The following is a 27,478-nucleotide window of genomic DNA, read 5'->3' as shown; positions in this document are numbered from 1 at the left end:
AGTCCTTTCTTATCACCTTGTTGATGACCGATCTAAACCAGACCTGGGATTTTCCAGACTTTGCATTGTAAAAATCCTGTCGGCTTCCGTAGCGTCACTGGGCTTGAATCTAGCTCTTTCCCTGCAAACCCGCATGGCTACCCTCTGAAACGTTTGTTATCAACATTCACCCAACGCCCAGCGCTTGCTCTTGCACACTATCCTAGGAGCGTGCCTGTCGCTCGTCTCCCAAGAAGCAACGGAGAGGTAATTGCCGATTTGTCCAAATTTCTAACCACTTGGGACAAATAGCTTTTAAAGCAACTTTCGAATGGACTCGCCTCTTTATAGCTCGTAAGTAATATAATGCCAGATATCGGCTCCACGGGCTGCGTGGTTTGAATGTAATGTGGCTGCGAGCGTCGCGACGGCCTTTAGAACACTTTCCTTGCCAAGTCACTCGCACTGCATAGGAAAAGAGACTTAGCTTAAGACGAGGATATTTTTGTTGTCGTTGTTGTCGTGCCTCCTGGACATGAACTGCATACAGATGGGCCACCCGGGAGAAGAAAAAACTGGCTGGAGACAGAGAGCAACCGTCCTTAAAGTGAATGCAATGGCTGATGGGAGGTGAGATGTCCAAGATGATAACACCATCCTGAACATTTGGGGGTGGATTCTCAGGGTGCCGGTGGATGGGTTTGCCTCCAGTGTTCAAAAGGGGCACGGAGAGAGGGGGAATGGCATGGAAGGGGGTGCATATCCTCTTCCCCGATACCCCTTTCTCCTTCAGAAAGGAGAAAGGTAATAATTACGGTTTGGGGAAATGAGCTCAGGATCTAGTTGGTAATTCCTGCCGCATTGCGAAAGGCACGTTTCATACTCTAGGTGTGTTTTCTAATGTGGTGGTTACGTGCACTCCAACACATGCCAGCTGGGTGACCTTGGGCTAGTCACAGTTCTTCGGAGCTCTCTCATCTCCACCTACCTCACAGGGTGTTTGTTGTGAGGGGGGAAGGGAAAAAAGTTTGTAAGCCCCTTTGAGTCTCCTTACAGGAGAGAAAGGGGGGATATAAATCCAACTCTCCTCCTCCTCCTCCTCCTCCTCCTCCTCCTGGCCACACTGTGGGAACCTGTCTTTTCTCATTCCTTTGTTTCCATTTTCCTGCTTTGCTCCTCAGTCCTTCGCAGCTCTATAGCTCTGTCAGTAGTGTGCACGGTAGATTGTTTTGACCCTGGTGAGGGAAGGCGGTTCCTTCTTCCAGCAGACGGTGGGCCTGGAGGGGTGCCATCCCCCCTTGGAAACTGGTAGGCCGGGGTGGGGTGCCATGACATAGGGGATGACGTGGGGTATAATGGTGGCTGCAATACTGGCTGTGCTTAGTTCTGGAAATAGACGTAAATGCTTATTCCCGATGCTGTTCCATAATACAGGAATCAACTGAATGCAGAGTCTTGTTATTGAATAGTTCAGGGGCACGACACTTTTCTTTCCATAATGGGAAGTTCCCATAATGTTCAGGGAGTTGGACTAGATGACCCTTGAGGTCCCTTCCAGCTTTATGTTTTCTGCGATTTCCCTTGCGTACACTTTCAGGCCTGTGGTTCCATTCCCAGTGAGGACAGGGGACGTAATTAGCCTTTTCCAGTCCACGTTGTATGTTTTTCCAGCAGCCCTTTTGGCAAAACAAATGCCTTTCACCCAGGCTCTTCTAAATAGCAGTGCTGAGTTCAGATGCCGCGCCTGATTCACTCACAGGATCCCTCTGAAGCTGCGTGGATGTTGAGGGATATGTGTAAGGAATAGTATTGTGGTGGGTCTAAAAGGAAGGAAATGGCTTGCAATTTGCGGGCATCTGCAGCATGCTGCGCCCTGGCTGTAAATACAGGAATAGAGTCTGTGCAGAATGGAGGTGGGGGCATACAGATCTAAAAACCCAGCCTCATATAGCTCAGAGATTCCAGGTCGGCTTTCTCTCTTTAACCTGTCACACTGAGGGTTCGTGACATCCAAATGTTGTGCCTGCCAGTCGAGATGCCTCAAGAGAGAAAAGATGGCCATCGAAAAGGTGCAAAGTTCGCCGGAAGGTGACCGCGGCAAGAACTGTGTGGATTTCTCCATTTTCTTTCCTCTCCCTCCAGCCGGGGAGTTCTGAGCCACACGTCTGGTTTTGCTTTTGCGTTGCAGCCATGAAAGCCGACCGAAAGCGTTTGAAGGCGGAGAAGACCGACCTGGTGAGCCAGATGCAGCAGCTCTACGCCACGCTGGAAAGCCGGGAAGAGCAGCTACGAGACTTCATCCGGAACTATGAGCAACACAGAAAAGTAAGGGGAGGAAAAGTGGTGGGGGTCCGGGGGTGTGGGTGGGACCCGCTGGCAGTTTTTATAAGCCCAGGATATCCACAGGCCCCATCATCACACCTCCCTTCCCTCCAGCGAGCAGTGGACTCTAATTAGAACCAGCCTGGTGTGGTGGTTAAGAGAAGGTGGGTTCTAATCTGGAGAACCAGGTTTGATTCCCCCACTCCTCCACCTGAGTGGCAGGAGCTTATCTGGTGAACCAGATGTGTCTTCACACTCCTACATTCCTGCTGGGTGACCTTGGGCTAGTCACAGTTCTCTCAGGACTCTCTCAGCCCTACCTACCTCACAAGGTGTCTGTTGTGGGGAGAGGAAGGGGAAGGAGCTTGTAAGCCACCTTGAGTCTCCTTACAGGGGAGAAAGGTGGGGTATAAATGCAAACTCTTCTTCTTCTAATCTTGAGAACCAGATTTGATTCCCCACTCCTCCACATAAGCAGCAGACTTTAATTTGATGAACCGGATTTGTTTTCTCGCTCCTGCACATAAAGTCTGCTGGGTGATCTTGGCCCAGACACAGTTCTCTCAGGACTCTCTCAGCCCCACCTACCTCACAAGGTGTCTGTTGTGGGGAGGGGAAGGGAAAGGGAGTTTGTAAGCCCCCTTGAGTCTCTTTACAATAGAGAAAGGCAAAGTAGAAATCCAAACAGCATCTCGGTCTGTCTTGGAAGTTAAACTGGGTCAGCCCTGGTTAGTATTTGGACGGGGTACTCTGGCCCTTTCCCCACTTGCCGTTTGCTGCGCGCTACTCTCCCCAAATAGTGCGGGGTCCAACGGCGCTCCCCACAAGTCCGGGCGACGACAGCGCAGCCGCCCCGACTCTACCGTTCTCGCGTCCCCTCAGTGCACGTCATTTCTGGCGCTGAAAAAATGGCACCTTTTGATGACCCCGCGCATTGGGGAACACGACCCTGCGCCAGAAATGACTCACGCTGAGAGTAGCGTGCCGCAAACGGTAAGTGGGGAAAGGGCCTCTGAAAGGGTTCAGGGTTGCTACCCAGTAGTAGGCAGTGGTCCACCTCTGTCACCTTGGAAACAAAGCAGGGGTAGATCTAGTTTGTGTTTCAGTGGGAGATCACCAAGAGAGTCCAGGATTGCTACACAGAAAGCAGACCATGGTGAACCATCTCTGTCCATTTTATAAACGAAGCTGGGTTAGCTCTGGATGAGAGACCACCAAGGGAGTCTAGGGTTGCTATTCAGAGATAAACAATGGCAAACTGCCTCTGTCCGCCTCTTGCCTTGAAAACCCGATGTAGTTGTCCTATGTCTGCTGCAACTTGACAGCAAAAAGAAATAAATAACACAATGCACTCATGGCCAAATTGTTTCTTTTGTTCAGGGCTAGAAAAAGATGTGTTTGGCTCTCCCCCCCCCCCATCCCCTGCCACACCCCCACAGTAAAGATGAGCATTTTTTTTACTGGACATACATTGTCAGGAATTGCAATCATGTCCCGCTGTCATAACCACTCACCTCCCTGAGTATCTTTCGCGCACAGGTAAAAAATCCCGGAGGCAAATGATTCTGCCAGCACCACGTGGACATGGCCTTTGATATTGATTGAAAAGGAAATATTATAGCTCCTTAGATTTAGGACATGAGCCTGCGGGCAGAAAATTTTCATCTGCTTCCTCTTTAGAGGCTTTGAAAAGAATGATTAAAATCACAATGCTGGTTGATGTTGTGGGAAGTATTAGGGGAGGGGAGAGACCTTCCTGCCTGCTGTGCAGAGCCGTAGCGAGGGGAAACTGCGCCCAGGGCACGTGTGTGCCCTGCGCCCCAGCCATGTCCATGTCCCGGAATGCCCATGCTACTCCCCCACATTGGTGTGCACCCAGTGCAAGATGCCCTCCGTCCCCTGGGAGCTACGCCACTGCTGCTGTGCCATGTGGTTTGCTAGCCCCCCTGCCCCCTGCCCATGTCCCGGAATGCCTGTGCTACGCCCCTACATTGGCGTGCACCCAGTGCAAGATGCCCCCCCTCCCCTGGGAGCTACGCCACTGCTGCTGTGCCATGTGGTTTGCTAGCCCCCCTGCCCCCTGCCCATGTCCCGGAATGCCTGTGCTATTATGCAGCCTCTCACATTACATGCGCTGCACTCCAGTGCAAAGATGCCCATTTTCCCCTGGGAGCTACGCCACTGCTGCTGTGCCATGTGGTTTGCTAGCCCCCCTGCCCAACCTGTCCTCTGGTAACTCTGCAGGAGAGCGAAGACGCGGTCAAAGCGCTGGCGAAAGAAAAAGACCTGCTGGAACGGGAGAAGTGGGAGCTGCGCCGGCAAGCCAAAGAGGCCACGGACCACGCCAGCGCCCTCCGGTCGCAGCTGGACCTGAAAGACAACCGAATGAAGGAACTGGAGGCCGAGCTAGCCATGGTGAGCACCCCCACTACCCCTGGCTTGCTGCTTGAAGGGATCCGTCCTCTTTCTTCAGGATACCTGTTTTAGCCCAGATCAGTCTGGGCTCAGATCAGGAGAGACGGCTGCACTGGGTGCAAACTGTTTTGAAACAACTGCATTGGCTGCCAGTTTGTTTCTCAGTTCGATTCAAGGTGCTGGTTATGACCTTTAAAGCCCTTTGCAGCCTAAGATTATATTTGAGGAACTGTCTCCTTCGGTATGCCTCTGTGCTTCAACTATGGTCATCCGACGGCCATCTGTTGGCTATCACATCTCTTAGGGTGGCCCATCCGGCATCGACCAGAGCCCAAGGCTTTTCAATCATGGTTGTGGCTCTGGGGAATGGGTCCCTGGAGAGGTAAGGGGCACCCATTCTTGGAAATGTTCAGGAGGCACTACAAGACCTCCCTGTTTGTCAGTGGGTTAAAATGGCAGACATTCGGAAAGGGGGAGGGATCTAGGGTTTGCTGTTTTGGGGTGTTTGCGTGGTGTAGTAGTTAAGAGCAGGTGCACTCTAATCTGGAGAACCAGGTTTGATTCCCCGCTCTGTGGAGCTGTGGAGGCTTATCTGGGGAACCAGATTAGCTTGTGCTGTGGAGGCTTATCTGGGAAACCAGATTAGCTTGTACATTCCAACACATGCCAGCTAGGTGACCTTGGGCTAGTCACAGTTCTTTGTAGCTCTCTCAGCCCCACCCACCTCACAGGGTGTTTGTTGTGGGAGGGGAGGGGAAGGGAAAGGAGCTTGTCAGCCCCTTTGAGTCTCCTGACAGAAGAGAAAGGGGGGATATAAATCCAAACTCTTCTTCTCCTTCTTTAATTATGTTTGTAAGTTGCCTTAAACCAAGAGGAAAGATGGGATAGAAATATGGGATAGAAATAAATGAACCGCAGCTGTCCCACAAATTCCCCATGCAAAGGACATGATTCAGCGTGAGAACCACAATTAACCTACTCCGTATGTTTTCCTTTTGTTACCCTCCCCAGGCAAAGCAGTCCTTAGCGACACTGACGAAGGACGTCCCCAAGCGGCATTCCTTAGCCATGCCCGGCGAGACAGTGCTAAACGGAAATCAGGAATGGGTGATGCAGGCCGACCTGCCGCTCACGGCCGCCATCCGGCAGAGCCAACAGACGCTCTACCACTCCCACCCCCAGCATACGGTAGACCGGCAAGGTGAGTTGGGAGGGTCTCAGCTTCCTATATCTGTGCGTTGACCTGTTTTTCACTGTGTGCCTGGCTCCTCTGCAGGGACGTTGTTGCGTGCCCCTATGGCTTCTGGTTAAAACAGATGGATCAAAACTCTCTGCAAATGCACACACATGTACCTACCTCTTCCAAAGTGATACTTTCCATGTGAAGCGTAAGGCAAATTATGGTATCTGTTAGGTGCAGTAGATTCGAACCAAGGGCCTTTGGGTTCCCTGTTCCCAGTGCTACAGTGCCTCCTGCAGGTTCAAGAAGAGAACTGCAGCCTGGGAAAGGAGCACTACACAATGCAGAATCCTGAGCCAGGGTGCCAATTCCAAGCCATTGCTCCAGGGAAACGCTTCCAGGTTGAGAACTGGAAAGGTTTTTGGGCTGCCAGCTTTGGGTTTGGAAATTCCTGGCTATCTTAGGGTATAGCCTGGGGAGGAAGGAGTCTGGGAAAGGGAGAGACATGTAATGGATAAGCGTCTCCCGCTCTCCCCACTCACAATAAAGACCCGTCTCCCTCTGACCCCCTTTCACTCTCCGCCTCTTGCCTTCCAGCTGTCCGAGTGAGCCCGTGCCATTCCCGGCAGCCTTCCATCATCTCCGACGCGTCGGCCGCAGAAGGCGACCGGTCCTCCACGCCGAGCGACATCAATTCCCCGCGGCACCGAACGCATTCGCTCTGCAATGTAAGGCGCCTCTGCAGGTCATTTGCTGTTCCTAACACTGTTCTGGTCGCGTGCTTCTCTGCCTTGGCTTGGCCGAGCTGTCGGCTGCCTCCCACAGTCGCCTGCTTCCGCCGCTGCTTGCTCCCGCTGCTTTCTTTATAAGCAACATAACCTCTTCCAGCTCTTACCTCCGTTTCTCTCCCTGCCCGTGGTGTCAAATAGAATAGGAAATTGTATTGTCGAAGGCTTTCATGGCCAGAATCACTAGCGTGTTGTGGGTTTTTCGGGTTGTATGACCGTGTTCCAGTAGCGTTTTCTCCTGATGATCTTCTGAAGATGCCAGCCACAGATGCAGGCGAAATGTCAGGAGAAAATGCTACTGGAACATGGCCATACAACGCGGAAAACTCACAACACCCTAGAATAGGAAATTTGCCATAGGGATTGGGTTGGATGGGTGGGGGGGGGGGTTCTACCCTGTTGCAGTGACTGGAAGCCGGTCCTTTTGATTTATTCCAGTGACTGGAAGCAGGTCCTTTAGATTTATTATTATTACTCTTTGATTTTTACTCTGTCCGTTTTCCAAGGAGCTCTCCCCCATACCATCCCACCCCATGTTATCTTCACAACAACTCTGTAAGGTAGATGAGGCTGAAACCTAGCAAGGTTTTTGGGACCACTACACCACACCGACTGTTTGTAACTGGGGGTTCCAGGGGATTGCATTTAAGGCCTAATGCATGTAAACTATGACTTCCCCCTGAATTCTGGTCCTCCCCTTTCAACTTCCCTGGAAACTGTCATTGTAAAATAATTAATACTGTATTCAACTTAATCGTCTGTGTCTTCTAAAAAAAATAAAACCCACATCAGCCAGCCAGGATTTTTTTTTTTTTTTACAAAAAGAGAGAGAAAAAGGAAAAGTAGCAGTGCCATTTTATAAATCCTGGCTTATTACAAATTACATATAAAGCGAGGAGGTACATATTACATATAAAGTAAGGAGTTTTGCCACTGAACATCTTGCTGCAGGATGCCTGTGTCTACTTCCTGAAAAGGTACACTTCCTCTGCACATGGAGGTTCTGTTTAGCTAATAGCCATGCATGCTTCTGTGCCCCTCCTCTGGTATTCAGAGGAACAGTGCCTTGTAAACATGGAGGCTTTATTTAGCTCTCAGGAGTAATAGAGGCTGGTAGACCTCTCTGTCATGCATTCTGCTGAATGGGACATGTTCATTTTCTCATTCTGGCTTTCAAGGGCCTGCAGGAGAGAACCAAGAGCCCCAATCCTTAGGAAAAGCCTCTATGGCAAAAAAAGAATCCACACCGGGGGAAGGGAGACAAACCCCACCGCTGCCTTTTTCTTTCCTTTCCTGACCTTTTGATGGGAAAAGGCTGCCAAAGAGGATAGGAAACCGGGGTGGGGGTGGGCGTGTCCAGGATTTGTTTCTTTGTTTGTTTTGTTCTGTTTTCTTTGCAAAAAGCATGCTTGCTCTGCAAACGTGAAGCCCTGCTTGTGTTCTTTGCCAAAAGTGACCTGTCTCTTTCTCCTGGCAGGGAGATAGTCCTGGACCGGTACCGAAAAACTTGCACAACCCAATTGTCCAGGTAGGAATCTGCTCCTCCTCCAGCTACAGGTGCAATCAAAAGCAGGGGGGCGGCTTCTCCAGAGCACTCTTTAGGGCTTAAGAAAAGACCCGTTCTAAATGTGTCAATGCTTTTGGTTTGCGAAGTCTTACAGTATGCAGAAGGATGTTGATGGAGCTAGCAAGGTTGGTCCTGGGTTTGGGGGCCCCCAGCCAGGATGATCGTGGCACAAATCAAGGAGAGCAGGCAAGCAACTGCTCGCTCACCTAGCCACCACCAGGAGGAGCAGACAGTGCTCTGTTTCCTGGCCTTTCTCTCTGGCTGATGGCTGCTACTGCTATCAGCCATTGCAGCGTGCGCAGGCAGTCGGTGTGATGTAGCAAATACCTCTGCCTGCTTTCTGGCAGAGGAGAAGGAGAGGCCAGTCATGTGCAAAAGAAGGGAGATGGGAAATCAAACTCAGACCTTCAAGAGGGAGCAATTCTGTCATTGCCACCATCCAGAGGGAAAGGGCAGGCTGGGATGGCTCCAGTGCAATAAAGGATGACCCAGCAACAGGGCCATATTAGCTGCCCAGCAATCACAACCCTGGTTCCGGCCCTTATGGGCTGGATGTAGTCAACTTCTCCACTCAATCTTCCCAATGGCCTGTCTTGCAACAACTCCCATCCAACGTGTTCTCTACACACTGAACACACAGCCCCTTGCTTGCCTTTTTGGGGGTGAAGTAGACTGACTCCCCACTTCTTCCTCTGGTTTCTGGGCCCACCAGTGGTTAGATAAGCCCTGGTTCACCAACATAGTATGCCTAGGACTTTAGGGATATGTGGGGGGGTGGGGGGCAGTAAATTGAAGGATTTGCCAGTTGCGATGCAACAGGTCTACAAAAGACACCATGTTTAAAAATAAGCAAAGAGCAATGAGCATATGGGAGAAGTTCCCCTTCCCACATTTTTACAGATTTGAGGCCTACGCAAACAGAACACAGCTTCCTCGTAGCTTTTCTTTTTTAGCTGCTCCTATTGTTATGCCTGAAGGAAGCACCAGCTCCATAGTTGGGAGATTATAATAAGCCAGAAAACAGATAGAACTGATTGCAGAAGCCTGTATGATTGCAGCAGAACACTTGTCCTTTAATAAGCACACAAAATATTAAATAAGTTAAAAAGCATCCAGATGAACCAGAGTATAGACAGACTTCTTAAGTGGAGCTTGCATGTAGCCCTTGGCCAACATACCTTGCCCAGTGCTGATAGATGCTATCTGATGGACTTTGCAAGTATACTATACAGTATGTTTTGATTTCCATAAAAAGCCTGTAAAGAATTATTGATAGGGCAATCCTGCATTAATACCTAGCAGTGAAAAGCTGGGAACGTGTTGATCTTGCACTGCAAGGTTGCTTGCCTATTTACTGAGGAAAATTTATATCCCACCATCCTATTCCAGAAATACTCAAGGTAGGGGGAGACCATATTAAAAATCTCATTCCAATAAAAGAGTAATTTCTGCACTGGGCGGCATTAGAATATTTTTGTATATTAGTATATTTTTGTTGTTGTGGAGGTTCGGAATTTCAATCTCCCCTGTTCTTCCCTCCTGCCTGCCCGCCCTGACGTTACCTCAGAAAACAGGCACCCTTTCTTTTTCACTCGCTTCTTACAAGCCTGAAAACCTTTTCCCCCCTCAGTCTCTAGAGGACCTCGAAGACCAAAAACGGAAAAAGAAGAAAGAGAAAATGGGATTCGGATCCATCTCTCGGGTGTTTGCCAGAGGGAAGCAACGGAAATCCCTCGACCCTGGCCTTTTTGACGGTACTGCCCCCGATTACTACATAGAGGAGGACGCGGACTGGTGACCGCCTGCCCTACCCTCTCCTGCTTCTGGTGCGTGTGCGTGTATGGGAGTGTCTGTGTGCGCAAGCAAAACGCCGCTACCTGAACCCGGCGGATTGCGAGCCCGTCGCCTCTTCTGCGTTGCCTCTTCTGTAACCGCTGTACATAACCCCCCAACGATCCTGTGTGTGAACCCCATTCACTGTTGTCTATGAGCGATGCCAGTCGTGTTGGTGTAGCCTTCCTCGGTTCTGTTCTGAGGGGGGAGATGGTTCCCCTCCTGGTTTTCCTCGTTTTTTTTTAGCCCCCCCCCTTTTTCGTGCGTATTTTTCTCCTTTTTACGAAACTTGAAAACTTGAAGGACTGCTGTGTATTTGTAAATAACTGAAGACGACGACAAAAAAAGACCCCGAACTTTTGTGCACTGTGTGCTTGTAAAATGTCTCTTGTCCCAAACGCTATTCCTCTGGCACCCGGTCCTGAGGTGCCGCCTAAAACTTGTCCATTTGCAAAGATGGCTGCTGGAAAAAGGGAACTGTACATCCTGTTCACAGGGCACACCCACTTTATCAAGACATGCAGCATGTAAGGCGAGTTTGCACCAGGGATGGACAACTGGAAGTCCATGGGTAAAGCAGACGCCATTTGCATATGAATCAAGATGTGAGAAAATTACCATAATTTTGCCAATATAGGGAGAAAAGGGAAAGCGGGTCAACATTGTAAAAGAAAATGCACACTTTAAATGTTCCCTTCAGATCTTGTATGCAAAGGCCTGGCTATGCCAGCGTGCATGCACGCTTTAATGGTAAAGCCAGAGGGCACCCTCTCCATTATAGAACCTGGCTGCTATAGTGTCGAGGCAGAGGCCCTTTCCGCACAGCCAAAATAAATGAACCGGGCATAGCCCCATGCCATTCACATGGCTGGCTATCCCGTGGACAGCCAGCGCATCAACCGGGGTGTGCACCTTCGCACGGAGGTGCTTTTTTTTAAAAAAAACTTTTTGTAACTTACCTCCCTCCAATGCACAGCTATGCAGGCAGGCACGCATGCTCCCCCAGAGCCTTGATGGAGTCAAAAGTGCCTGCATGGCTCCGCAGATGGGAAGGAAACAAAAAGAAAGTGCAGACGCATAATGCGCCTTGCAGCCGCGGCTGTTTGCTTGGCCTTGGCTTTGAGGCACGTTAAAACAAAAGAATAGCAGAAATCACGATTCTTGTAAAACCCGGGGGAGGGGGGGACATGGAGCGGACTCACCTCAGGAGCGGGATCCATGCGAAGTTCCCCCCCAAACCCAGGTTTTATCCCGCCCTTAACTCGTATTTATTGGCCTGTGAGGAAAGGGCCAAAGAGAACAGTACTGTGATACGGGAGGCTGCCTGTTCAAGTCTCACCTCTGCTGCACACTAGAAGAGGCACCCTTAGGGCAATCCCCCCAGTCCCCAATATGGGGGATCATAATAGTGGCCTATCTACAGTGCCGTTGTAATGATTACTGTGATAATATATGTGAATTGCTTTGAATTCTGAAATTGCTAAACAAATCCTAAACATTATCCATCAGGGTGGTAAAAATATGTGGCAAGGGGCAGTCTTGACCTCTGTGTCACTATCTGGAGATAGTTGGGGTAAGTTCCCCAAGTCCGTAGACCTTTGGCCATCCCTGGCTTGCATATCTTGAAAGAAATCTCACTGTGTGGTGACTGGTCCCTCTAGTTGGTCTGTGACTGTTTCTTAGCATGTAGTGATGTAGTGGGTGAGCCAGTGTGGTGTAATGGTTAAGAGTGGTGGACTTTAATCTGGAGAACCAGGTTTGTTTCCCCACTTCTCCACATGAGTGGCAGACTCTAATCTGGTGAACCAGGTTTGTTTCCCCCACTCTTCCACATGAAGCCTGCTGGGTGACCTTGGGCTAGTCACAGTTCTCTAAGAACTCTCGCAGCCTCACCTACCTCACAAGGTGTCTGTTGGGGGGAGAGGAAAGGTTTGTAAGCAGCTTTGAGACTCATTGCGGTTGAGAAAAGCGGGGTATAAAGCCACTCTTATTGTTAGAAATATGTCCCTATGAGGTGAAAGACCCAGCGACTCCTTCCTATCCGCCTCTCCCAACTTCAAAACTTCCCTCTGGGATGGCACTTTTTCAAGAGTGGATGACAGAGATTGGTTCACACCACAGTGAGATTTTTCTACAAAAGAGAACACCGCCCCTCAGGGCCAATTCAGCCATGACACTGTTCCTCCATGGAAAAGTGGCCACAAGGGGTTTTCTGACCCGAGTAGCAAAATTAGAATTCACGCTGTGGTTCATCAGTGACCGTTGACTATACCGAATCATATTTCTCTGTGCAAGAAAACCTTCACATGTGAAGCACCCCTGCTTTCCATTCCAAAACTCCCAAACCGGCTGGCCTCTTTCAGGCCAGATTCAGAACAGCCACAGACCATGCAGGTGTACACGTTCCCCCCCCCCCCTTCCTTTCTCATTTGTTCAGTTTTGTTCGATGCTTTCTCCTCCAGAATAATTCTTTAACCCTTTTTTCTCCTCTATTTTTTATTTATTTGCACAATACAGAAGATGTATTCTAACTAAATTATTACATAAATATCGGAATTTATATTTTTCCACGTTGGGTGGGGGTGGTTTGGATGGGTGGTGTTTCTACTTCTCTGCTGTCTGGGAGTTGAATTTGTGGAGCTGTGAAGTATGATGGGTTAGATGCCAAGAGAACAAATCATTATTTTTTTTGCCCAAATTCCCTTTTCCCTGTCTCTGACCTCCTCCTCCCTCTTCCAGACTGTTCAGGGTGTTTTTGAATCCCGAATGGCAACTCAACGGCTATAAGCTGTTTTCACCCAGATCTGCCCAGGGACAATTACCTTCTGGCCAACCCAAGCCAGCCCCTGCCACTTAGAACATGGCAGCGGTTTTCTCATTATAAACAGTTCCTTATCTTTCAACGGGCATCAGGTTGCTCCCCCCCCTCCCAACTCCTTTTCCCTCTGTCCTCTTCCGTCACCTGGAGCAAATGTCAAGTGCAGCCGTTCCATGTGCAAGAATGGGGTAATTTCTGTCACTTGACAAAAGATTTTTCAGGTCAGAAGTGTCTTAAAATTTTTATCTTTCAGCCACGGAATGTTCAACACAGTCCTTGCATTTGAAAGGAGCAAAGACGAGAGTCGCAGGGGAGAACACAAAGGTGTTACCTTAACAGTTCTGGTTACAGACGCAAGCAATGACCCTGAAACCTTCTGGTATTTCATGTCCACAGAAATTAAACAACTTCTAGTTCCATATACCAGCTTGGCCAGTTCATGCCTGCACTGCATGTCCCTTTTCATTCCCTGGTTATCCAGGTTCTAGTTCGGTCTTCAGCAATTTTTATCATGTAATTATTTTTGCATATTATGATTCCTGAATTTACATAAAATGGTTAGTTGGTTAAAACTATGTAAGTAAATTATATAATAAAATCAAGATTGCTGTATTTTAATATGTTTTATTTACTTATATAATTTTAACTAAGTAATGCAGTTATAACTAAACTCAGTAATGCAATCATATACTACATACTACAGATGCCCTTGAAGAAATTTCTTGGTGAAATAGGTAGGCATTTGGGGAAAATTTAGCTCAGTAATAAAATTTTGCACCATTGGCCTTGGCAAGCATGGTATAGTGGTTGAGAGCAGCAGACTCTAATCTGGAAAACCAGGTTTGTTTCCCTGCTCCTCCACATGAAGCCTGCTAGGTCAGTCTCAGTTCTCTCAGAACTCTCTCAGCCCCACGTACCTCTCAAGATGTCTGTTGTGGGGAGAGGAAAGGAAGAAATCTGTAAGCCGCTTTGAGATTCCTTATGGTTGAGAAAAGCAGAGTATAAATCCAAACAGAATGTTTTTGTGGACATGAAAACGAAGACGATGTTCTCCATCCCAAACTGGTAGTGGCACTTCCAAGAATTTTTAATGGGTCATTGCTTGCTTCTTGGGAACACTGCAGCAAGCCAAGGCTATGGTTTTTAATCTGATTCCCAAGTCAGATGGTGTGTGTTTTTTTTCTGAATCCTCAGTCACGAGGAGATACTTTTGGGTTTGATTTTAGGAGTACAGCTTTCTAATGAAGCTTTGGTAGGAATTTACACCCCCAGAGACTCTTCCTCCACCCCCAGTCTGGTGCTTTCAAAAACAAAAAATCGCCCCTTTTCTCGTTTATCTGTGACTCACCCTTTCCAACTAACAGGCAGCTAATCTCAGCCAGCGCACTGCGCATTTGACTAATGGCGTTTGACATTTGTAATCATGGAAAACGATTAATTCTACAGTGCCGGGTTGGGTTTGTTTGTTTGCTGTTGTTGTTGTTTTTTCAGAAAAAGAACTCTGCTTTGTGCAACCTCTTTGGAAAAGGGAAATCTTGTCTTCAAATTACTTGGCTAAAAAGTGAAGACTTAGGGGGTCACGCAGCCAGAGTTGGTGGGCACAGTTACCCAGCACTTGCGTGGGCACGGGGCGCTTAAGCATTGCAGAACATTGGCAGCAGAGACACCTCGCTGGGAGAAAAACTAATGGTGTCCAAAGATATTAACATCTGTTCTGCTTTGCTCAGGGGACTAGTCTTATCAGGAGGGGAAGATCCCTTCCTTGTGGTATTTTACACATTCCCTGCCTTTCCTCCCCTTCGTATTTTATTTGCTTTTGATTAAAAATCAAAATCCAAACAGGAAACTCCTGGATATATTTAGACATTTCTCTTTTTTTTGTTACAGCTTTTTTTTTGTAATTTAGGAAATAATTATTTTAAAAACAAAACTAAGGAGGTGATTTATTTAAAAGAGAACAACGATAAAAAAATAGCTTATGGGTAACTTAGATTTAACCTTTTTTTTCTTTCCCCCACATGTGTGGGGAAGAACAATTCCTTGAAGGCATGGATGCAAATATGAAAATATTAAAAAAAAACACAACTAAATAAAGCTTATTTTAAAGTAACTTCTTTTATGTGATTTTTTTAAATGTTGGGTTTTCGAATCGCGGTCCTGGAGCAAGAGGATTTATTCAAGAATTCGAAGAGAAGCCGCAGGGGAGGAGAGGAAGGGCTAAATTTCATTGTCGATGTTAGCCAGGCTGACGTAAATAAAGATGGCAGAATCGATGGGGCAAAATTTGGTCGAACTAAGATGGCTGCCGTTACTCTGAGGCCTGCAATACAAACTTGTGCTCATGTGCAGAAGCAGCAGCAGACGCACCCAACTGTGAATATATGAAGCTACCTTACGCTGAATCGAACCATTGGTCCGTCAAGGTCAGCATAGAGTCAGGCATGAGCTTGTGAGTTATCTTCCCAGGCGTGCAATGCCCACTCCAGATCACGAGTGCTGTGCGTGGGAAAAAAACCTGCTTCTGTGTCCCACACAGACATGCTCCTTTCCCAAACTGAAATGACTTGAGAGAGGCAACAATATTTGTTCCATTGGGGAAATGATATGTTGCGGGTTTTTCCAACAAAAAAGCAAAAAACAGCAGTGCTTGAGGGAAAATATTTGTTGTCTATACACCCCTATACAGCAGTGGCATAGTGGTTCAGAGCAGAACCGGATTCTCCCCACTCTACCATTTGAGTTGTGGAAGCTTATCTGGGGAACTAGATTAGCCTGTGCACTCCAACACATGCCAGCTGGGTGAGTTTGGACTAGTCACAGTTCTTCGGAGCTCTCTCGATACAGGGCCCTCAGAACTAGGACAAAGAGGCTTAGAGACAGCTTCTACTCTAGAGCTGTGGCTATGCTAAACTCCGCTGCTTCATATTGATGTATTTGGGGCTATGTAGGGATGGGTGGAGGATGATGATGTATGAGTCTGAAATTGCATGAGTCTGAAATTGTATGAGTCTGAAATTGTGTGCATCGAGGAATGCTGCTGTAAATTTCGTTGTGCGTGCACAATGACAATAAATGCTTATGCTTGTCGACAGGGCCTCAGAACTAGAGGGATTAAAGAGGCTTAGAGAGAGACAGCTTCTACTCAGGAGCTGTGGCTATGCTAAACTCCCCGCTGCTTCATATTTATTGATGTATTTCAGTCGCATTTAGTGAGCATATTACGTATGAGTCTGAAATGTTTAGCCTGAAATTGTATGAGTCTGAAATTGCAGTGCATCGAGGGAATGCCAGTTGCAAATTTCGCCAGCGGCATGTTTCAATAAAATGCTTATGCTTATGCTCAGCCCCACCCACCTCACAGGGTGTCTTGTCGCGAGGGAGGAAGGAAAGGAGATTGTGAGTCTCTTTACAGGAGAGAAAGGGGGAATATAAATCCAAACTACTACTACTGCTACTACCACTACCACTACTACTACTCTTTCTTCTTCTTTCTTCTTCTTTCTTTCTTCCTTCTTCTATGCATTGACTTTGTGCTTTTAGAAAAGAAAGAGAGCAGAATATGCAGTCTTGGATGTTACATCAGTCAACCTGATGAAGCTCATGCAAAACATATAGGGGTGTTTAGACAATAAATATTTCCTCTCACATATTCTTGAATCAGTTGTTAATAATCAGTTCTTGTTTTTCAGGAGCAAAAAGAAAACAGCAAGGGAACAATTATTACTTCCCATTTGGTGTTAAGAATAAAAAGGCTTGGTGCAGTTTTTCACTTTGTAGGTAAAGCAACTGCTCATTTAAAAATAATAATAAACTCTTTTGCATCCAGAGTGAAAAGCAATATTTAATTCTCACTCCCCCTCGTGAAAAACCACCTGGAGGGTAGCAAACCAACTGTAACATGGAGAGACCTGAACCCTGTTTAGTCAATCAAACAGATGAACCTGATTTCATCCTCAGGAAGTGAATTCTTCAGAAAAAACACGATCTCGCTTCTGCAATTCCAAGGGAGATAAAGGAATCATGCGGAGAAGCTACTGGCTTTAAGGTTGAAGTGACGATGAATTGAGAGCCCAAACAAGGCCTGCTAGTGATGATAAACGGTCAGCATTATCACAGCGGCGTTTTTAAAAAGCTTGTTAGCGGAGAATTTACAGCTGCTTCCAGGGTGCTTGTCTGGCTGCGGTTAGGCTGGGTCAGCAGTTCCAAGAGGAGAAGAGCAACTTTTCAAACTATTATTATTATTCCTTTGGAGGTTCTCACGTGGATCGGAAGGGAGGAGTAGAATTTCCCCAACCGAAAGGTTGTGTGTGTGTGCAGTTACAGAGAAGAAGGATGTCTGAAAATACAATGTGGACCGCTGGCATCCCTGAACCTCACTCCCAAACACCAACTGAATCGGCTTGTCCTCTGTTACCAAGGACAAATCTCTCTCTCTCAGTCTTTCTTATTGTCCCCACTTTCCACTGCATATCCCCTCCTTCTCTGCCCATTTCAGGTTGGCCTGGAAGCCAGATTGGCAACAGGCCTGGAGAAAAATATCCTATCCCTTTAAAAAGTGGTTTAATGTGTGGAATTGGGCTGCTGAAGCTATTCACGGCATCAAGGTAAATAATATCTCCTGGTAAATAATATCCCATTAAACCACTTAAAGAACTAGAAATTTGTTCTTATACAGGCAGTTGGAACCCTGTTTGGAGAGATCGTACCCCCTGTGCACTCCAGAGATTTATATTCTTCCTATTTTATTAGTATTTTTATTATATATGTTTGTGTGTGTATATATATTTATGTATCAAGTAATGTTTCCATTACTGTTTTCCAAAATAACGGAAGACCAAAGTATACAAAGATCTAAATCCCCCAGAATTATTTAATGCTGTTTTAAAAGTTCATGGGTTGGATTGACAGTTTACGTTCCACGAATGGCAATTGGCAAGACCTTCCTTCAATCCAGAGAGCCTTCTACCTAGGCATGTAGACTTCCTCCAATAGAAAATGCATCTTCTGTCAGTTGAGGGTGCCTTCTATTGCAGAAAGGTTCTCCCATTAACAGAACAGAAATGCTGGATCCAGCCCAGAGTATCTTGTTAAAGTGTACTTATTTCAAACAAGAAGCCTATCCAAGAATCCTCATGATTCAAAGAAATACCCCACATAGCCCTTTAGGCACTCAAAAATATTACTTCAGAATCGCAAGTTCCGTTCGCGTCTCTCCAACTTCATTCGCTTTCTTATGTTATTCTAATGTTAGTTATAAGTGAAAGCCCGTCCCCTGGGAAGCAAATGTATTTTGCCTGACCTTTTTAAAAAAAAATAGCAGCAGAAAAAGGAACCACTGGTGGAGAATGACACCGAGGTAAGGAATTTCCAGCAATCTCCACCTTCACGAGGTATCTGGCAAAAGAGCTGATGGAATTTGGGAGATTAATGATAAGACTGGGATTCAAACCAGAGCAAACCCCCTGAGTGAACTTCTCCAGTCCATTATCATATAACTGCAAGTGCACAATAATAATTTTACAGGACAGCCCTAAGTGGAATCATGGATCCATCGGCTTCAGTAAGTAATAATAATTGTTCATTCCGCATTTGCTCGGCGCTGCTTCAAATGCCCGTTCCACCTTCAGTTGCAAACACTCCTGTTTCCACCATGGAAGGACCATGCCACTACACAGGTAAGCCACAAAGAAAAAGAACATACCTCGAAGAAGAGGCACAGCATTCATTGCCATACTGCCTCCCTTCCTTTGCAATTAGGGGAAATTGGACAGGCCCTATACTGTGCTCCCATTCCTCACAAAGGAAAGATAAAGGCTTTTTCCACACAGGTGTGGGGAAATCGCTCTTCACTGTGGAAGAAGGGACAAATGAAGTGGAGGAGCATGATGTCCTGGGCGCTGGCCAACAGGCTCCATAAACAGTTGGCTTCTGTAGCAGAGCGTTTTTTTGTTCAGGACTTTAGAGAGGAAGATAATTTTTGTCCCTGCTTCCAAACCAGTCCCACAACCCCAAAACCGTTGTTTGCCTGTTTCCACACCAACAACAGCCCTAAGCGCCGCTTCTGTTCAAATGCGATAAATACAGACAGCTCCGTACCGGAGTTCAATCCCACCGCGGGGGGCGGGGGGGGGGGGATCACAGCCTCCAGTGAGGTTTATGTGGACATAAATTTTCTCAGCTACAAAAGTAGACCAGTCAGATTTAGTGCTTCGTCATCAGCGACGCCTCTCAGCGTCGGCCTGAAATGGACGCAGAGCTTGGTCATTTTTGCACTACAAGTGAAAAGTTAAAAAAAAGAACATAAGAACATAAGAACAAGCCAGCTGGATCAGACCAGAGTCCATCTAGTCCAGCTCTCTGCTGTTGCAGTGGTTCCACTTTCAGGTGCCTTGAGGAGCTTCACATGCTTAGGATGAGGACAATGGCCTACGTAATTTGCCTTCGATCACTCTGGTCTGTTAAAGGCAGTATTTGCAATCTCAGATCAAAGAGGATCAAGATTGGTAGCCATAAATCAACTTCTCCTCCATAAATCTGTCCAAGCCCCTTTTAAAGCTATCCAGGTGAGTGGCCATCACCACCTCCTGTGGTAGCAGTATATTATTCCAAACACCAATTCACCATACAAGTGAAGAAGTGTTTCCTTTATTAGTCCTAATTCTTCCCCCAGCATTTCTAATGAATGCCCCTGGTTCTTTCAGTATTGTGAGAAAGAGAGAAAATTTCTCCTCTACAGCATTTCTTACCCCATGCATAATTTTGTGACTCTGAATCATATCCTCTCAGCCAGCCTCTCTCAGGCAAATCAAAGAGTCCCAAACGCTGCAGCCTTCCTCCCTCATAGGGAAGGTGCCTCCAGTCCCCTCAATCCTTTTGCTAGTTCTTTCTCTTGCACTTTTCTATCTCCTCAATATCCGCTTTTTGGATATGTGCACTGGGACCAGAACTGGACATTAGTACTCTAAGTCGCGGTTGCAATTCACTGCTTTCTATATATGGCATGAATAATCTTTGCGAAGTTTTATTCCCAGTTCCTTTTTCTAATGATCCTCAGCATAGAGTTTGCTCTTTTTTCTACAGCTGCTATGCATTGAGTTGAGCATTCCTACAAGGAACTATCAACTATGAGCGCTTAAATCCCTTTTCCTGGTCTTCAGACTGTACAGCACTGACCCCTGTAAAGCGCAGTATGTGAAGTTTGGACTTTTGCCCTCTATTGCATCACTTTACATTTCCTATACATTGAACTGCAAATTTTGCCATTTTCTGGAGCCCACTCACCTAATTTATCAAGGTCAGCTTAGGGAGGCTCGCCCTTCAGAATCCCCCCAGTGGTTCTCACCACCTTACATCATCACTTGGTATCATCTGCAAACTTTGGGGTCACCCGCTACCTACCCCACTTCCAGGTCATTTTATAGAATAGGTTAAAGAGCACTGGTCCCAAAACGGATCCTTAGGGGACAATGGCACTCGGCGATTCTCTCCATTGTGAGAACTCCCCACTTCACACCCACTCCCTTGCTCCTGTTTCAACCAGCAGTTTTTTAACCTATGAGCAGGAGGACTTCCCTCTTTATTCCTTCATTGCTGGAGTTTTCTTTTCTTAAATAGCCTCTTGTGAGGAACTTTATCAAAAAGTTTCCTTTTGGAAATCCAAGCAGACAAATGTCCACCGGTTCACCCCCTGTCCACATGCCTGCTTTTTGCACCCTCAAAGAACTCTAGTGCAGCTCTTGTAAAGACAGGATTTGCCTCCTGTTTTCATGCTGACTTTCCTTCCTCAGCAGGTCTTGCTTTTTCTACACGCTTTACACCTTATCTTTAATGATAGATTCTACCCTAATTTTACTTCAGGAACCAGATGTCAAAACTGACTGGCCTAATACTCTCCTCGGTCCCCTAGATCCTTTCTTAAAGATTGGTGTGACATTGGCCATCTTCCAGTCTTCAGGGATGGAGCCTGATTTCAGGGATAAGTTGCATATTATTGCATGCATGCTCACATCTGCTCTTTGTTGCAGCTGATTTTCGTTAAAATATGACCCAGTGAGAAAAGAGGTAGAAAACTCCGCCACCCTTATTCCACATTTGAAACCCTTGGCATTGGGGGGGAAAGAACTGCTTCATAGTAAGAAGAAGAGGAAGAGAAGGAGTTTGGATTTATACCACCCCTTTCTCTCCTGTAAGGAAACTCAAAGTGGCAGGTGGGACTGAGAGAGTTCTGAGAGAACTGTGACTGGCCAGCAGGAATGTTAGAGGAGTCGCCTGGAGACACATCATCTGGTTCCAGCGAGATAAAGCCTCCACCTACTCAGGTGGAGAGTGGAGGGAATCAACCCCACAGTTCCCTCCCCCAGGTTAAGAACCACCTGCTCACATACGCACCACTTAAGCACCCCATGCTGGCCCTCCATAAAGCCATAGCCAGTTGCTCTGTGGTCACAGGAAGGGCATACAGTGGGCACTTCAGCAGCAACTGTAACGTTGAAAATGTTGACAGAGATAAATTTTTCTCTCTTTCTCACAATACTTGAACCAGGGGGCATTCATTGAAAATGCTGGGGGGGAGAATTAGGACTAATAAAAGGAAACACTTCTTCACGCAACATGTGATTGGTGTTTGGAATCTGCTGCCACAGGAGGTGGTGATGGCCACTAACCTAGATAGCTTGAAAAGGGGCTTGGACAGATTTATGGAGGAGAAGTCGATTTATGGCTACCAATCTTTATTCTCTTTGATCTGAGATTGCAAATGCCTTAACAGACCAGGTGCTCGGGAGCAACAGCCGCAGAAGGCCATTGCTTTCACCTCCTGCATGTGAGCTCCCAAAGGCACCTGGTGGGCCACTGCGAGTAGCAGAGTGCTGGACTAGATGGACTCTGGTCTGATCCAGCTGGCTTGTTCTTATGTTCTTATGTTCTTATGTTGGGCTCTCAACAGCCAAAGCCCTTGCCAAATGTGGGGAGCCTTGTCCTCCAGCCCCCGCAGATACTGAAAGGCAACTAGCAGTCTTCCTCTGAGAGTCAAGAAAGAAGTCACTGATCAAAATATCTTGTCATTATGAATCAATCCCCCAGGCAGCTCCTGAAGCCAAACTCAGGTTGCCAACTCCAGATTGGGAAATTCCTGAGCATTTGGGGGGGCACGGTGGAGTTTGGAGAGGAGAAGGGACTCCGTAGGGATGCGATGCCATAGAGCCCACCCTTGAAAGCTGCCATTTTCTCCAGGGGAATTGATCTCTGGTGCCTGGAGCCCAGGAGGATTCCCCACTCCTCCACAGGAAGCCTGCTGGGTGACCTCGGGCTAGTCACAGTTCTCTCAGAACTCTCACCTTCCTCACAAGATGTGTGGCGGGGAGAGGAAGGAAAGGAGTATATAAGCTGCTTTGAGGTTCCTTATAGTTGAGAAAAATGGGGGATAAGTCCAAACTTTTCTTCTTCTTCATCATCATCATCATCCCCTTCTTCTTCTTCACCTAGCCTCCTCAGCCTTGACTCGCTCTCTGTGCTAATTAGCGAAGTATCCATCATCACTCTTAAGTGCCTCTTGGGGACCACAAATTGGATCCCAGCCTTCCATTTTCCAAATCCTCCCATGACACCCCTGCCTGGCCTGTCACTTTCTCCTAATTGGTATAATTAGCTTGATGGATGGGAAGGCAATTGTCTGGTGGACAATGGGGATCCCCGGCCAGGGATCTGTCTAGGCATACTGGCAAGGTGTCATCTCACACTTGGCACTCAGAATACAAACATACTTGCTTCTATGCCATGCTCTCTCACGTGTACCCACTCATCTTGGTCTCTCTGGTCCACCAGCATTTGTCATGCCCCCAAATGCAACCAGGGTGTGTTTTTACTCTCAAGCTCAGCTCAGCTGTGTGAAAAGACTCTTCTGGGCCACATTTCTAACCACCAGTAGTGCAGCCTCAAAATGAGGCTGTGGTTGCATCAAGGCTGACTTTTCCCAAAGCTTCTGAGTGTGTGCAGAGTGTGTTTTCTAGAGTTAGCTGCTCCACAACATCCCAGGATCCTGCAAAGCATTCTCCCTGGAGCCAGGAGTGAAAGTACCTTAAATTTCTGAATGTTCCTCAAGGAACTTGAAACGGAAGATGCCAAGTACTATTTTGACCACAAGAGGTACTCTGTACTGGCCCAGACTAGCTTGCTTCCACTCCATGCACAATCCACAATATAGATAACCCTATTTTTGTTCCCCATTAGGACTTGATTCAGCTTAAGAGAGAGTATTATTGAAACCACATGGTGAGGGACACTTAATTTCCCCCTTTTCTCAGCTTCAATCCATGCCAGAGTTCCTGCCTGCTAGCTCTTGGAGATGAAATACACATTGAGGGGGCTGATCGTTTAACCTCCATGTCTATAGGTTCTCAAAACTGAAGTGGTGGTCAGTTTCAAATTCTTCGACTATATATACCTATCTTTGTAGTCTTCCCCATTCCCAAGGTTGAAGGCAGGTACGTGTTTTTTTAAAAAAATCCACAATTTCCCAAACTCTTCTTCTTCTTGCCTTAAGTCAGATGTGACTTGACGGTGAAAAGCAACAACATGAGGAAGTCTATGTCATCACCTTCCCCAACCAAATACTTATCCCACAAATCAAGCATGTTTCCATTGCAGTGTGTAGGAACTCATCCATTGATTTGTGGATTGGGGCCTTCTTCTAAGTGATTCTTGTTTGCATGTTCCTTTTCTGAAGGATATGGAAGTCTTCCTACAATTCTGCAGTTCTTCCTTTTTGAAGGAGTTTGCAGTGCTGTAATCCTGACACCTCGTGGCCACTGAACGTACTGAAAATTCCCTCCTCCTCCCACTGCCATAAAGACTGCTGTTCTAAAAGCCAGCGGGACAGAAATGAGGGAGACTGGCGGTGAGTCCCCCCTAGACATCTGAGGGGTTCTCCATTCCCCATTTTCCTGAACTCCTCCCCGCATCAAACCTAATAGCCCATCTCTTTGTTTCTGATCACCTAGTTTTTCATTGACAAAAGACATTCCAATGTGGTTTCAAAACCCTTCTGAAAGGGGGAAATCTGTTTCTTCGTCAAGCACCCAAATTATTCTACAGGCTGTGTGGAAGAATACTGACAAAAGAAGGTGTCATTGCCCTCACATTGCAGATGGGGAAACTTCCTTAGGACAGTCTAGTAAGAATTAAATTTGGAACTTCCCAGTTTACATTTTTAGCTGCCTCGTGGAATCAGCTGGCAGCACAGGAAGTACCCTAAGGTCACAGCAGACTTGTGAAGATAGTTTGAGAGGGGTAATTGTAATGGTCTGCAGTAGAACAGCCAGATTCAATTACAGTAGCGCCTTAGAGACTAACAGGAGTTTTGGGGTATAAGCTTTCAATAGTCGAAGCTCTGATATCTGACGAAGGGAGCTTTGATTCTGAAAATCTCATACCCTACTGCATTAAAATCTAGAGGACTTAGGGCGACCTCTTATGGGGTTTCCAAGGCAAGAGACAAACAGAGGTGGTTTGCCATTGCCTGCCTCTGCGGAGCAACCATGACATTCCTTGGTGGACCAGGGCTGACCCTGCTTAGCTTCTGAGCTGTGATACGATTGGGCTAACCAGTGCCATTCAGGTCAGAACATGAAAACTGCAGGAATTAGCAATAGCATCAACACTTTTATGAAAGTTTGTTTTCCTCGAAGGAGTGCCGACTCCTATAATTTCCTGCTCAGCTTGCTTCGTGACAGTAAATCCCCACAACTGGACCCAATCAACCTTATTGGTATAAGGCAACATAGAATCATAGAGTTGGAAGAAACTCCAAGGGCCATCAAGTCCAACCCCCTGCAATGCAGGAACACATAATCAAAGCGCTGCTGACAGATGGCCATCCAACCTCTCTTTAAAAACCTCCAAAGAAGGAGAGTCCACCAGACTCCAAGGTAGTGCACTCCACAGTCAAACAGCCCTTACTGTCAGGAAGTTTTTCCTGATGTTTAGGTGGAATCTCTTTTCCTGCACCTTGAACCCATGACTCCTGGTCCTAGTCTCTGGAGCAGCAGAAAAAACAGCTTGCTCCCTCACCAACATGACATCCCTTCAAATACCTAACCATGGCTATCATGTCACCTCTTAACCTTCTCTTCTCCAAACTAAACATCCCCAGTTCCCTATCTCCTTGTAGGGCCTGGATTCTAGACCTTTTACCATTTTGGTTGCTGCCCTCTGGATCCATCCCAGCTTGTCAATATCCTTCTTGAATTGTGGTGCCCAGAACTGTACATAATATTCCAGGTGAGGTCTAACCAATGCAGAATAGAGAGGCACAATTACATTCCTCAATCTAGACAGTAAAAAATAGCACTTGGAAATTAGAACCGGTCACTTTGCCACAAATGCCACGAACAGGTAGAGAGCTAAGTTTTTATTGTGGACTTGCTTTTTGGCAAGAAAGTCTACACAAATCCTTCTCTGGTTCACTAGTATACAGCTTGCTAAAGCATTTGGCTCTCTCTGCCACTACAGGTGGATGCTAATGGGAAGTGTTCTCAGGCTCTCCTTTCTTTCGGTTCATTCAAGACATGCAGAATAATTGCATTACTTTCAAACTGGCTTTCTAGTGCTCTTTGAACCTGTGCTAAAAGGAAATGGCAAAAAAAGCTTTTCAACTTGCAAATAGTTGTGAAAGTGGTTTGAAAACGCATTATTTTGCGTGTGCGGAAGAGGCCTTCCATTCAGCTGCTATCCTGAGAAATTCTGGGCCAGGATTTTGACCAAGGCCTGTGTGTGGCCCTTGTTGGCGTCTGCAGGTGTCTTGCCACGAGAGCAAAAGATGATTCTTCTCCCAAGGAAACAAGCTCGTGCCGCATGAGCCAGGAATCCAAATTGAGCAGATGGCAGTACCCAGATGGTACACAGTGAAAATATTATGCTTTTGTTTACATATGCACACACAAAGCTAGACCTTATGTGGAGCTCTGGAGATGTGTTTTTCTCGTGACAATACAAGCTCTGGGACAAATTGACTGGAGAGACATTGTGCTTGGGTATGTCACACAAGAAAATAACAGAAAGGATTCGAGTACAACGCCGGATAGTGCTGGGGTGCATTGCTGTTCCTCGATGTAAGGTTGCAAACTCTGGCTTGGGAATGCCTGGAAATTGGGCCGTGGTGTCTGGGGAAGCTGGCGCTTGAAGAGGGGAAGGACCACAAAAGGTGCCAATGGTACTGTAATGCCCATGGGCATCAGGTTGGGAACCCCTGCTTTAAGAAGAAGAGGAGCTTCGATTTATGCCCCACACCTTTCTCGCCTCAAGGTGGCTTACAAGCTCCTTTCCCTTCCTCTCCCCACAACAGACTCCTTGTGAGGCAGGTGTGGCTGAGAAAGTTCAGAGAGAACTGGGACTAGCCCAAGGTCACCCAGCAGGAATGTAGGAGTGCGGAAACTGGTTCACCAGTTAAGCTTCTGCCACCCAGGTGGAGGAGTGGGGAATCAAACCTGGTGCTCCAGATTAGAATCCACCTCTTAACCACCACGCTGGCACTATACTCTCTTAAGATCTCACAAGATTTCCCCCCCGACATTTTCCCTCTCTAAAAACTTGACGGCTCTGTCTAGATCTGACACTGTTTTGGTTTACAGTTGTGATTGTTTGCATAGCCACACACAAAGTATGAAACAGTCGTAAAATGTCTGGCCTTCCTTTAGCATTTATAGAATTTTTTTTTAAAAAAAGTTTGCTCTTTAAGATTTTATCACTTGCTCTTGAGCAAATTTGGCCCGAGTCCATTGCTTTGGATTATGGTAGCTTTGGAGAGTGACTTCTATGGGATTGCACCCACCTGTGAGCCTTCCCCTCCTCAAGCCCTGCCCTCCCTAAGCTCCACTCCAAACATCTCCAAAAATCTCTTTTTTACTTTCTTTTCTTCCCTCTCTCCCTTTTCTTTCTTCCTTTCCTGGTGTAGTGGTTAAGAGTTGGTGGATTCTAATCTGGAGTACCGGGTTTCATTCCCCACTCCTCCACCTGAGTGGCAGAGGCTTATCTGGTGAACCAGATATGTTTCTGGACTCCTACATTCCTGCTGGGTGACCTGGGGCTAGTCACAGTCCTCTCTGAACTCTCTCAGCATCACCTAACTCACCAGGTGTCTTTTGTGGGGAGGAGAGGAAGGGAAAGGAGCTTGTAGGCCACCTTGAGTCTCCTTACAGGAGAGAAAGGTGGAGTACAAATCCAAACTCTTCTTCATCTTCTTTCTCACTTCTTTCTTCCCCACTCTGTCACTCTCTCCTTTCTTTGGCCCTTTCTCTCTTCCCCTCCCTCTTCTTTCTTCCTTTCTCTCTCTCTCCTTTCTTCCCTAACCTGTCTCTTTCACTCCTTCCTTTGTTCCTTTCTCTCCTTTTGTCTTGGTTTCCCTCCCTCTTTGTTCATCCTTTCTCTCTCTTTCTCACTCCCTTTCTTCCCCACCTCTCTCCTGCCTTTGATCCTTTCCCTCTTCTGTTCGTTCTCTCCGTCTTTTCTTCCCTTTTCTCTCTTTCTCGCTCTCTTCTTTCTTCCCCAGCCTTTATCTCTCTCTCCTTTGTTCCTTTCTCTCC

General features: G+C 46.9%; 1 protein-coding gene across 5 annotated transcripts in view; it reads left to right on the top strand.

Annotated features, from left to right (window-relative positions):
• Positions 1–11,910, top strand: part of KAZN (kazrin, periplakin interacting protein) — a 301,595-nt gene extending 289,685 nt beyond the window's left edge. For 4 of the 5 annotated variants that reach the window (XM_048518982.1, XM_048518984.1, XM_048518986.1 and 1 more), the window contains 6 exons: positions 2,168–2,304; positions 4,546–4,716; positions 5,728–5,917; positions 6,494–6,624; positions 8,162–8,212; positions 9,882–11,910. In XM_048518982.1, the coding sequence (XP_048374939.1) occupies positions 2,168–2,304; positions 4,546–4,716; positions 5,728–5,917; positions 6,494–6,624; positions 8,162–8,212; positions 9,882–10,049 (848 nt within the window). In that variant the 3' untranslated portion in view covers positions 10,050–11,910. Of the gene's footprint in view, positions 1–2,167; positions 2,305–4,545; positions 4,717–5,727; positions 5,918–6,493; positions 6,642–8,161; positions 8,213–9,881 lie in introns of all 5 variants that reach the window. The other variant, XM_048518983.1, reaches the window with a different exon arrangement.
• The last annotated feature ends 15,568 nt before the right edge of the window (positions 11,911–27,478 follow it).

The sequence above is a fragment of the Sphaerodactylus townsendi genome, linkage group LG16 (genome assembly GCF_021028975.2).
Source record: "Sphaerodactylus townsendi isolate TG3544 linkage group LG16, MPM_Stown_v2.3, whole genome shotgun sequence".
NCBI classification, from domain to species: Eukaryota; Metazoa; Chordata; class Lepidosauria; order Squamata; family Sphaerodactylidae; genus Sphaerodactylus; species Sphaerodactylus townsendi.
The sequence above is the reverse complement of the archived record's forward strand: the minus strand, read 5'-3'. Positions and strand labels throughout refer to the sequence as shown.